General features: G+C 40.2%; 1 protein-coding gene across 3 annotated transcripts in view; it reads left to right on the plus strand.

The window, feature by feature from the left end:
• Positions 1 to 12,685, plus strand: part of GAR1 (GAR1 ribonucleoprotein) — a 13,745-nt gene extending 1,060 nt beyond the window's left edge. For all 3 annotated transcript variants that reach the window (XM_075617153.1, XM_075617155.1, XM_075617154.1), the window contains exons 2-7: positions 52 to 248; positions 599 to 753; positions 2,110 to 2,169; positions 10,644 to 10,809; positions 11,578 to 11,667; positions 12,242 to 12,685. In XM_075617153.1, coding sequence (XP_075473268.1) covers positions 52 to 248; positions 599 to 753; positions 2,110 to 2,169; positions 10,644 to 10,809; positions 11,578 to 11,667; positions 12,242 to 12,252 — 679 coding nt within the window. In that variant the 3' untranslated portion in view covers positions 12,253 to 12,685. The remainder of the gene's footprint in view (positions 1 to 51; positions 249 to 598; positions 754 to 2,109; positions 2,170 to 10,643; positions 10,810 to 11,577; positions 11,668 to 12,241) is intronic.

Raw genomic sequence — 12,685 nt, forward strand, 5'->3', positions numbered from 1 at the left:
CTTTTAATCAACCTTTTTACTCATTGTTTATTCCTTTTTTTTGGTCAACAGAATGTCTTTCCGAGGGAGAGGAGGTTTTAACAGAGGAGGCCGTGGTGGTGGTGGTGGTGGAGGTAGTTGGGGAGGAGGTGGTGGAGGACGTGGTGGCTATGGACAAGGCGGAGGACGAGGTTTTGGAAGAGGCGGTGGAGGAGGACGCGGTGGCTTCAACAGAGGATATGACCAAGGACCCCCTGAGAGTGTTGTTGGTAAGTTTTATATTTTGAGAACTAACAAATATGAATGAGTGCAATCATGTTGCATTTTTGTTTCCCTGGGTTAACTATTTGTTAACTATTGGTACAGACACACGGATCAGTGCACCTTTTAGAATTGCTGCTGCTTTCTTTCCATAGTTATTAACATATAATCCCTAATATAACTTTGTACTGCATATACCCTGGTATGGCTAAAACTGTTTCTTTTTCCAAGCAAGCACATGACACTCATGAGCGTAATATTTTTATTTACCTGCTCCTCGTGAGTTCCCCTCTAACCCCAATGCTTCAGCTTCCAATGAATCCAGCTCGAGTTGATCATAATTGATATTATCTTGCAGAGGTTGGGGAGTTCATGCATCCTTGTGAAGATGAAGTGGTGTGTAAATGCATCACAGAGCAAAACAAAGTACCTTACTTCAACGCCCCCATCTACCTAGACAACAAAGAACAGATCGGGAAAGTGGATGAGATATTTGGACAGCTCAGAGACTTTGTATCCTTTCTAACCACAATGTGTTGGCAGCATTAGTTTAAGAAACAATATTTGTTTTTTGTTCCACTTAAAGGAGCAGTTCTCATGGCAATTTAGTATTATTTTTTGTAATGGGATTGAAGCAGGGGGTCTCCTGAGGTGAAGCGTGTTGATTTCAGATCCGTCGAACCCCTGCTTCCTGAGATATTTACCCCTGTATGGAGTGCCAGGATCTCTCTGCTTTTGAAATGTCCTGGTGATGCGGGCCACTGGGAAGACACAAGGGATGACAACACCACTTCCGATTGGCCCACAAAATGCGGGACTTTTTAAAGCCGCCATATTGTGAACCTAGCCAAGGCTCCAAGGAGAGATACTGGCAGCCTATACAGAGGTAAGTATCTCATGAAGCAGGGGTCCTCTGAGCTGAAATTAATGCTGTTCAGCTCCTGACACCCCCTGGATCAATCCTATTAAACACAAGCTGCAAGGGCTACTCCTTTAAAATGTAAGACATATAGAACACCCACAATGGTTAAAAGCTCACTCCATAGCATCTCCCACTCAGGGGAACTTGCTTGCAGTGTGATTGTGACAAATCTAATACAGAGTGCTTTTCCTGGTAATGTACAGGTTAATAAAAGCTTCAATCAGACTTAGAACTTTGCAACTAATTTTGACAGATTTATTATAAATCATTCTTCCTGGCAATGCACAGGTTATTACGAATTTATATTAGTGTTGGGGACCCTTGAGATGTGGTCTGCCGCGCAGTGGCTCAAGGGCTTACAACAATTTGGCCAAAATGTTAAACTAAAAAAGACCATTTTATTTAATAGATATCAATACATGTATATTTAGGCACTGTACCGTGTATAAAGTTTCGCTGGATGTGCATTGAGCTCTGTCTGTGTTTCATGTTCGTCTCTGGTTTTAAAGCCTTTAAAATGTAAAATCCAGCCATTTTAATAACTTTATTTCATATAGTGCTTTTCACCCAATAGGACTCAAAGCGCTTCACAATTACAGTAGAGTGAGCGGTACGCAGCGCACAGGAATTTTGTGGACACATTTTGTTTTTTGTTTTTAGTAGAATTAAAACCGGGGTTTTCTGCAGAGCTGAACAGTGTTTTAGTTGCAGTTTTTGCTTTCTGGATTATTTATCTTTATTACAGAATTCAGTGTAAAAGAAAAAAAGTAGGTGGGTTGTTGCTTTAAGAAAATGAAGCAGCTGCACTATTCCAATTAAATGATGTGTATCAACACAGGTTTTGTTTGAAGCCTTTTTAGTGGCATATTTACATTTGACATTGAGCTTTCGATAATGCATATTAAAACAAGAGATTTTGAAGAAAATCTTCCTTAACAACTTCATAGTACTTTTCTATCAAACTATCTGACAATATGAAAGCATCTTCGTTTAAGAAGTTACAGAAGGTAAGATGTTCTTGTTTATTGAAGCTTTGTGTTTAACAATAGGGCACAGGGTGTTACACTTCAGTGTATTGAATATTCAGTTTATGATAGTTGTAGGATTCATTGTCGCAGGACATACTTGAAAACGAGAGGTAACTCAATGTATTTCCTGGTAAAACATTTTATAAATTAATTGGTGCCCATTTGAATGATAATCTTGGTTAGGAAACCCCAATTTAAAATGTCTTGTTAATAGTCATACTTGTATAATTACATGTATTTTGCAGTCAGTTTGATTTGTAGATCAAAAAGATAAAGAAAAGCTCCCTATACGCCGCACTAGAGATCACCTAAATCTATGTTAAAACTTAATATTTATTAATAAACAATTAAAATGTGTTTACTGCAGCAATAATGTGAACCAAAGTGATTAAAATGATTGAAATAAAAACGGAGAGGTTAGCTGTATACCTAATAGAAACTGACAGTGTAGATCAAAACCACTATTGTCAATTAGAGTGTCCCACAACTATATAATTATACTAGAGGTGGTAGTGGTTTGGCTACAATACTGTGTCATATGAAAACTACTCCTAGATGGTAGTGATGGGTGTAACCTGAATAGATGTGTACGCTCGGTTTGCCAGGTAAATACTGTAGTGAATCAGGTATACATACACATTTGTGCCAGACCGTCAGGTTCAAAATCTAGTGAGCCTGTGGGTCTGTCATGGTGAACAATAGCAGTTGATGCAAGATCACAAAGTATGTGTCTTGTACTGTGAACCATGAACCATGCAATGATTAAGGAGTAGTCAGAGTGTTGTGCTTCCTAATGAAGTCTCCGAAACACTCTGAGAGGAATTAGGCAACAGACCTCTCCGATATGGCCAGCGTACTAGGTGGTAACGCTTAGCTCGCCCTACATATGTTTCACCTGTAGTGGCTTCATCGGGGGCAAAGACAGAGTGATTCCCTTACTTATTTATACACTTTATTATTACCCTATTGGTTAATTAGTTTCAGACTCTGATTGGTCCTCAGATTAAATGTATCCCACCTATACTTCAGAAGCAGGGAGGAAGAGGCACTGATTGGCCATGTCAAGTCACATGGCCAGTCACATATCTGTGTACTTCTAGTCATGTGTGCCAAAAATTCCTCTTACACTGGTGGCTGGGAGTTGAGTCGCGTCATCAGCGCGCGACATCCCATAATTTCGGCAAACTGCTGCGTGTTAATGTCACTCGCTCTATACTGACAATGTCCACTGCAAAATGAGCTGTCACGGCATATTATCATGGGACTACAATGTATCCCTTGGTTGTTGTGATGTAGGTGATTGCTGCCCGTGATGTCTCCAGCCTATTGGTGGAAAGTTGCGTCGCGTCATCAATGCGCGACGTCACCATCAATGGTGTTTACATTACAATCGAGGTTTCTTCCCACGTTGTTATGTGTGTGGTTGCCGTAGCTACCTACGATGCTCTGTCCTGATTGGTCAGAGGTTCCGTCGCGTCATCGAGGCCAGATTTCAGTTACAACTTTGAAGCTAGATGCCACTGCAATCGATATGCTATATGGTCAAGTCAGTACATTTAAAGAGTTGTAAATCGTTAGCATTTTACCCCACATATTAGCAGTATAGTGTAGTGAGGTGGTAAATGTTGTTATGATGGTGCTTCATAATGCTCCACTCTCTGGCTAATAAATATGTCCGATTAGAAAGGGAGGGCTACTAGTCTGCACTCATATACACTATACATTTCATGTCAGTGTTTTACTTGCCAATAAATTAGTATAACGTAATTGTGTATTTCTTAGTGACTATTTGTGTGTGTGACATCAGTTAGAGCTATTTTTATTTATTTATAAAAAACCTTTTAATGGCGTTTGCTATTCATTAAGTATGAAGTGTGGGGATATGTGTTCCAAGGGAATAATGATTGATGCAGAGGTGAATTAATAAAAGCGGTCAGGGTTGTATCTCATTATGATCGGTGTCACAAACGAGTAAATAAATGAGTCGAAAAAGGGGGGGGGGGGATGAAAAATTATTTCAATCATTTTAATCACTTTGGTTCACATTATTGCTGCAGTAAACACATTTTAATTGTTTATTAATAAATATTAAGTTTTAACATAGATTTAGGTGATCTCTAGTGCGGCGTATAGGGAGCTTTTCTTTATCTTTTTGATCAACATTAACCTCTTCCCTGCCAGCACCACCTATACACTTTACTGCAGTTTTTGTTCCTACATCACACAGGTTATAATATTTAGGTTTCCCTCCTTTCACATCAGTATAGTGCAAGGTGCACACCTTATGACCTTTTGGTCATTCCACCCCTCCTTTGTATAATCACTAGGGTTGTCTCAACCTTTTCTTGCGCACCTTAGCACATACTACTGGTCTCGTGCAATGACAGGGTTCCTATCTAACTCAGTAGATTTCGACTCATGGCATAGTGAATCTGATAAAGTGTTCAGCTGTAACTATGCACAAACTGAAAAAACTGAAAACTTATCAGAAATAAAGAATTTCTTCCGAGACCTAGACAAAAACTACAGGAATCGGTCTAAACTATGGTGGGATATCACAAGCTTAGAAGCATATCTGGCTCAGAATATTATCCCAAGGGGTTTAAGAGCAAATATAGCCCCTTCCCACTCAATTCAAGACACTGAATTTAGAAAGGCTTGGCTGGCTATTCTAGCCACCTGTTCACAAGATCTTATGACTCTCATAGTTAAACACGAAAAAGAAAAACTAGAGACGGTCAAAAAAGATCTAAACAAATCACTATTGGAAGTAGAATTATGGAGTAAAAATGAAAAATTTGAAAAATATGAACTACAACTACAGGCCAATATTGATAAATTTACACGAGACCTAAAAGACAGGAAACATAGGAAGTTTGCTCGTGACAAACTTGACTATCAGGAGGGAATTATATATAAATTCCAAAAAAAATACGCTGAACCAACTGTTCAGAGTGATTCCACTACAGATCAGGAATCCTCAGACACTGACAATCCCAGTAACCAAGGAATTACACATAGGAGGTTTCAGGAACCTGACATAGGATCAAGTATTACTACTAGATCCAAAACAGCTAGTCAGGAATCTACCTCTTTTTTAGGTCTCCCCCAAACATCAGAAACCCTAGATCTCTATTTAAACGAACGAGAAGGGGAAAGGGAGGGGAGAGGAAGAAAATACAAACGCAGAGGTTACAACAAGAGCAGGAAGGGAACGTATCACTAGCACCAGACCACTCACACGACACATTCATCATGAATCTCACTGATTTTGCACTAAGCACAGAGCATATCAAAGTCCTGAAACGAGGCCTCTCATATTCTCCCACCTCTAATATGGATCAGTTTGATTGTATAAAGGACACCAACTTATTCGCTAGAAAATTATTGCTGCACAAGTATTATAAAAAAATCCAACTAGCTAGATCCAAAAATTTGGATTCTGGGGAAATGAGTACAGCTGATCTAGACAATCTAGATACTCTTTTGGAATTATGTGAAGAAAGTGAAAGACCATTGGGAACGGGCCCATTCACAAAACTCAAACCAAAGAGTAAATTCACTCCCCAAATGGATATATGCAGCAATGTTGAAACTTTCGTTAAAATGGTGTCCAAAGAAATAGAATCCATAGTAATAGAGGGGAAAAACACAAAGAGAAATATGGACCAAAAAGAAAGGGCAGCACTCAAAGAATTATCAGATAGGCAAGACATTACAATAAAAAGCTCAGACAAAGGAGGGAATATAGTTATACAGAAAACAGATGACTATGTTAAAGAAAATTTGAGACTTCTAGGTGACATCAACTGTTACAGAATCCTAGATCAGGATCCGAATCCAATCTTTATGAAAGAACTTAAAACCCTGTTAGATCAAGGACTAGAAGATTTAGTAATCTCTAAACAAGAACATAAATTCATGTATAACCCATTCCCCAAAACAGCAACCTTTTATAGTCTACCAAAGGTGCACAAAAACTCCACACATCCACCGGGCCGCCCAATTGTATCGGGCATTGGGAATCTCACTGAGGGCCGAAGCATCTATGTGGACAAAGTACTGAGAACTTTTGTTAAATCTCTGCCTTCACATGTACAGGATACTCGTGATGTCTTGAAACGCCTAGAAGGAATTACAGTGGATGCAAATACAGTTTTATGTAGTATGGATGTTGAGTCACTATATACCAGCATCCAGCATCCAGTAGGTTTAAAGGCAGTAGCCTCTTTCCTTTCCACTCGGGGCACCAGATATCTAAAGCATAACGAGTTTGTATGTGATCTCCTATCTTTTGTCCTAACACACAACCACTTCACATTCAACAATAAACTCTATCTCCAGGTACAGGGAACTGCAATGGGCACAACATGCGCCCCAACATATGCTAACCTGTACCTGGGTTGGTGGGAAGAAAACAGTGTGTTTAATGAGAACATGACCATTTTCACGGATAATATCACTATGTGGATTCGCTATATAGATGATATTCTGATATTATGGAAGGGTAGCAAACAACTATTTAACACCTTCGTGAAAACTCTAAACACGAATAGTCATAATCTACGCTTAACATCTGAGATCAGTGAAGAAACTCTGGTTTTCTTGGATTTAAAAATCTCCATCAATCATGATGGAACAATAAATACGGTATCACACGCAAAAAAACCAGCAACAAACAGCTATTTAAGGGCAGACAGTCACCACCCGGCCTCATTAATCAAAGGTATCCCGACGGGCCAGTTCCTCCGTATTAGGAGGAATTGCTCTAACTCTGCAGACTTCCATCGGCAAGCGGAAACTATGAAGGAAAAATTCCTGAATAGAGGCTATAGTAAAACATACGTCAAAAAAGCCTACAAAAATGCAGAACAAGTCAACAGGGAAAAACTATTGTACTCAAAAAGGGAACTGGTCATGGATAAAACAATCAGATACATAGGTACCTACAGTGCCCAATGGAGCAAGATCAAATCCATCTACAGGAAATACTGGCATATCCTCCTGGAGGATAAAGATCTTTGTGAAGTGCTTAAACCATATCCAACAATGGTGCCAAAAAGATCAAAAAACTTAAAGGACTCATTAGTCCACAGCCATTTCCAAAATAAGCCACAATTCCAAACGTGGCTTCCACAAAAAACAACGGGTACCTACAAATGTGGAACATGCAAAGCGTGTACATATATCAATACCAGTAAAAACTTCCAAAGTACCTGTAATAACAAAAAATTCCAAATAAAAAGTTTTATAAACTGTAAGAGTACACATGTAGTTTACCTCATCACTTGCAAATGCGGGATGCAATATGTAGGCAAGACGGGTCGCCAGTTCCGTAGACGTATATTGGAACACATTGGGTCGATTAGGAATGTGCTGGATACCCCGGTATCATGCCACGTACGGGGACACCATGGGGGGGACATTAACTCCTTAAGCTTTCAAGGCATTTTTTGCCTCAAAACCAATATGAGAGGAGGAGATTGGGACAAAACTCTTTTACAACAAGAGTCCCGGTGGATATACCAACTATCCACCTTATCCCCAACAGGTCTGAATGAGGGTTTCCTCTTCACCCCCTTCCTTTAAATACAGATCTGACTTTTTCATTCCCCCCCCCCCCCCCCCTTTTTCGACTCATTTATTTACTCGTTTGTGACACCGATCATAATGAGATACAACCCTGACCGCTTTTATTAATTCACCTCTGCATCAATCATTATTCCCTTGGAACACATATCCCCACACTTCATACTTAATGAATAGCAAACGCCATTAAAAGGTTTTTTATAAATAAATAAAAATAGCTCTAACTGATGTCACACACACAAATAGTCACTAAGAAATACACAATTACGTTATACTAATTTATTGGCAAGTAAAACACTGACATGAAATGTATAGTGTATATGAGTGCAGACTAGTAGCCCTCCCTTTCTAATCGGACATATTTATTAGCCAGAGAGTGGAGCATTATGAAGCACCATCATAACAACATTTACCACCTCACTACACTATACTGCTAATATGTGGGGTAAAATGCTAACGATTTACAACTCTTTAAATGTACTGACTTGACCATATAGCATATCGATTGCAGTGGCATCTAGCTTCAAAGTTGTAACTGAAATTTGGCCTCGATGACGCGACGGAACCTCTGACCAATCAGGACAGAGCATCGTAGGTAGCTACGGCAACCACACACATAACAACGTGGGAAGAAACCTCGATTGTAATGTAAACACCATTGATGGTGACGTCGCGCATTGATGACGCGACGCAACTTTCCACCAATAGGCTGGAGACATCACGGGCAGCAATCACCTACATCACAACAACCAAGGGATACATTGTAGTCCCATGATAATATGCCGTGACAGCTCATTTTGCAGTGGACATTGTCAGTATAGAGCGAGTGACATTAACACGCAGCAGTTTGCCGAAATTATGGGATGTCGCGCGCTGATGACGCGACGCAACTCCCAGCCACCAGTGTAAGAGGAATTTTTGGCACACATGACTAGAAGTACACAGATATGTGACTGGCCATGTGACTTGACATGGCCAATCAGTGCCTCTTCCTCCCTGCTTCTGAAGTATAGGTGGGATACATTTAATCTGAGGACCAATCAGAGTCTGAAACTAATTAACCAATAGGGTAATAATAAAGTGTATAAATAAGTAAGGGAATCACTCTGTCTTTGCCCCCGATGAAGCCACTACAGGTGAAACATATGTAGGGCGAGCTAAGCGTTACCACCTAGTACGCTGGCCATATCGGAGAGGTCTGTTGCCTAATTCCTCTCAGAGTGTTTCGGAGACTTCATTAGGAAGCACAACACTCTGACTACTCCTTAATCATTGCATGGTTCATGGTTCACAGTACAAGACACATACTTTGTGATCTTGCATCAACTGCTATTGTTCACCATGACAGACCCACAGGCTCACTAGATTTTGAACCTGACGGTCTGGCACAAATGTGTATGTATACCTGATTCACTACAGTATTTACCTGGCAAACCGAGCGTACACATCTATTCAGGTTACACCCATCACTACCATCTAGGAGTAGTTTTCATATGACACAGTATTGTAGCCAAACCACTACCACCTCTAGTATAATTATATAGTTGTGGGACACTCTAATTGACAATAGTGGTTTTGATCTACACTGTCAGTTTCTATTAGGTATACAGCTAACCTCTCCGTTTTTATTTCAATCATTTTAATCACTTTGGTTCACATTATTGCTGCAGTAAACACATTTTAATTGTTTATTAATAAATATTAAGTTTTAACATAGATTTAGGTGATCTCTAGTGCGGCGTATAGGGAGCTTTTCTTTATCTTTTTGATCAACATTAACCTCTTCCCTGCCAGCACCACCTATACACTTTACTGCAGTTTTTGTTCCTACATCACACAGGTTATAATATTTAGGTTTCCCTCCTTTCACATCAGTATAGTGCAAGGTGCACACCTTATGACCTTTTGGTCATTCCACCCCCCCTCAGTTTGATTTGTAGTAAATATTGCAGTTGTATATAAGGACATTTTGCACAATATTTTCTCTGTTTGCATGACGCTTATAGCTATTAACACTTTACATTCACTCATTCAGGGCCTTTGACAAATGTGTGCGCAGTGTGTAATTTTGTATGTCGGATTGTTTTGTCAGGCTTTTAGGCTACTTAAACCACCCATTATCTTTCCCTGTTCTCTTAATGTTTGGTTTTACTTCTTCCAAACATTTTATACATTGTTTATGTTAATTGTTAGAAACAATGTGCACGGTAGAGAAAACAGAACAAGTTCCTAAGCAGAGCTCAAGAGTCCACATGTGGTGGGTACAATTGGTAAATGTAACCCATGCAGATTTGGCTGCAAAATAATCCAGGTAATAGAATAACTCCGGAGATTCAAATATTGAAATGATGTTATAGACAAATGCATGAAACTCCTATTGAGAGCAGACACTTTATATATGCATTAGTGAGAGGCTATCTGTATAGTCACAATGAAGGGATAAGACATATCCATTCGTGGCAATGGGAATTCGGTCTGTGGGTGTGAATTAATGCGATCAGTAAGGGGGTATAGTATGGGCTCTTTGATAAAGCGCAAGTTAGCGTGAAACGCGTAAGTTTGTTCCGCTTCTCCCCCCCCCCCCTCTTTTTATTTATTTATTTTTTGCCATAATGATTGAACATTAAACTTTTTTCAATCGAGTGCTCCAGTTACCATCGTTTCTCTGCTATGCATTGCCTTACCACCCCCCCGCGGCATCAAACTTTTCAGAACTTGGGATCTCAAAGGGTGGTTAAAAGTGTCAAATCATTTTACATACAGGATTTATTTCCTATGAAAGGTTTGCACTGATTTTTTTAAAAACTATTTCAAGCCAATGGGAAACGTGTAATTAATGTCTTTACTTCCCTGTTCGTTGGCAGTTTTACATTGACCCAGCAAAGCTTCTTCCACTGCAAAGGTTCCTCCCTCGGCCTCCCGGTGAGAAAGGTCCCCCAAGAGGTGGCCGTGGTGGAGGAAGAGGTGGTGGACGCGGCGGAGGAAGAGGAGGTTTTGGCCGAGGCGGTTTTGGCAGAGGCGGAGGAGGAGGTTCGGCTTCTTTTTGTATTGCTCTCAGGTCGCATTTAATCTGGGGCATTTTAAAATGCTTGTTCGTGTTTAAATCAGAGGTCCTGCCCTTGAGCATCCAACTGCAGGGTTTCAGGGAAGCACGCAACTAAGCAAGTCTTGGTGATTATTAGAGCTCTGTGTCGGCTGTTCAGTAAGCGGAGTCTCAAGGGCTGAACTTTAAGAACACTTGTTTAAAGAAATGGCCCAGCATGATCACCCCCGCCCCCATATATAAATATATTCAGATCTCTGAAGTAATTGTAAACTTAAATCTCGTTAAGGAAGCAATCCTGCTTAATTTTTAATTTTTTTTTACAACGTTTTATTTACGGGTGGCTCCAGAGCTGAAGTAGTTATCTTATCTCTTTTACTCTGTGCCCAGGACATACTTGAAAACGAGAGGTAACTCTCAATGTATTACTTCCTGGTAAAATATTTTATAAATAAATAAATATCAAGGGCATACCATTGTGGCTTCCTATTGGACAGTTGTTTAAAAATGCAGGATGTAACACTATTACCTAAACTAGTAATTCTGGTTTCAATACTGAGCGGTTTAAAAAGAAAGATCCTCAACATTAGACTGAATGAGTAAAGACAGTTACTCTGATAACCACAAAACTGTTTGAAGCAGGGGAACCTGGCTCAATTTCTGGTGTCTGCTCCTTGGGCGAGTCACACTATCTCATCCATTGACTTGATGAGTTCCATGTATATCTGTAATTAGTTTTGTATTCTTGTTTACAGGTGGCTTCAGAGGTGGAAGAGGTGGTGGTGGCGGTTTTGGAGGAGGTGGTGGTTTCAGAGGAGGCAGAGGGGGTAGCCGTGGCTTCCGAGGTACGTGAAGGTTTTTGGATTTCACCTACTGCACAATTGATGAATTCTTGAAATGAAACTTGTTGATCATATAAAAGCATCTAATTTTAACAATACATCCTAACTTAAAGGGGCAGTTCCCACTACTCCTTTTCATTGTTTTACTTTTATGTGGAAAGCATGGTATTTCAAGAGTTGTAATGTGCTAGTTCCACCTCTGGGCAACTCCTGGTTCCCGAGATACGGGTAAAAGTAGTGCCGGTACCACCCCACCCAGGCTTACTATTGGCCTGTGTAACGCAGACATTTAAATACATGGGAGTGCTGGCGCTACCTAATTCATGCGTTTTAGCTCCAGGGTCCCCTTGATTCCCACCCATGGGGTGGGAAAAAAAAATCCAAGGGTGATTGAGTGGGCGGGCTGCTCCTTTAATGTGGATTGTGGTTATTTTTATATTTGTGCGGGGATCCTCTTCAGTGTCCGTGTTTAGTACTTTTCTGAACCCGGCATTCTATTTTGTTTTCAGAAGGTATAACCAAATATCCCACTTTCTAACGCCTCCTTGTCGTCTTTCCCCTTGTTTTTCTTATAAAGGAGGTCGGTAAGATGCGGTGTCCTGGAGCCAGTGGTTGCCAGTTTCCACATTTTGGAAATGTGCCATTTTTATTTTTGAAATGGGACGGGGTGATCCTCATTTGCAGAACTGCCTCATACCAGAGAGAAGCACCAGCAGCAGTATTTTCTACTACAGCCGGTATTTCTGTGTTTGAGGACCATTGAATAAATGCAAAAGTGCATGGACCAGTATCGACATTTGTCTATTTTTCCGAACTTCAAAGCCTTTTCTTGGCCACTTACGTGGACTTGTTTTTATTCCTCGACCATCTTGCATTTTAGACGATAATGTTGGTATATTGTTGGCAGAAAGTGGCGTGGTGCAGATGTGAAGGTATCTGTTTTACCTTGTGGACAGTCTCCTGATCATTTTGAATGTAAGGCTGCCACTCTAATATGCCAATAAAAATATTTTACATCTTT

This window comes from Ascaphus truei, chromosome 1, assembly GCF_040206685.1.
Source record: "Ascaphus truei isolate aAscTru1 chromosome 1, aAscTru1.hap1, whole genome shotgun sequence".
NCBI classification, from domain to species: domain Eukaryota; kingdom Metazoa; phylum Chordata; class Amphibia; order Anura; family Ascaphidae; genus Ascaphus; species Ascaphus truei.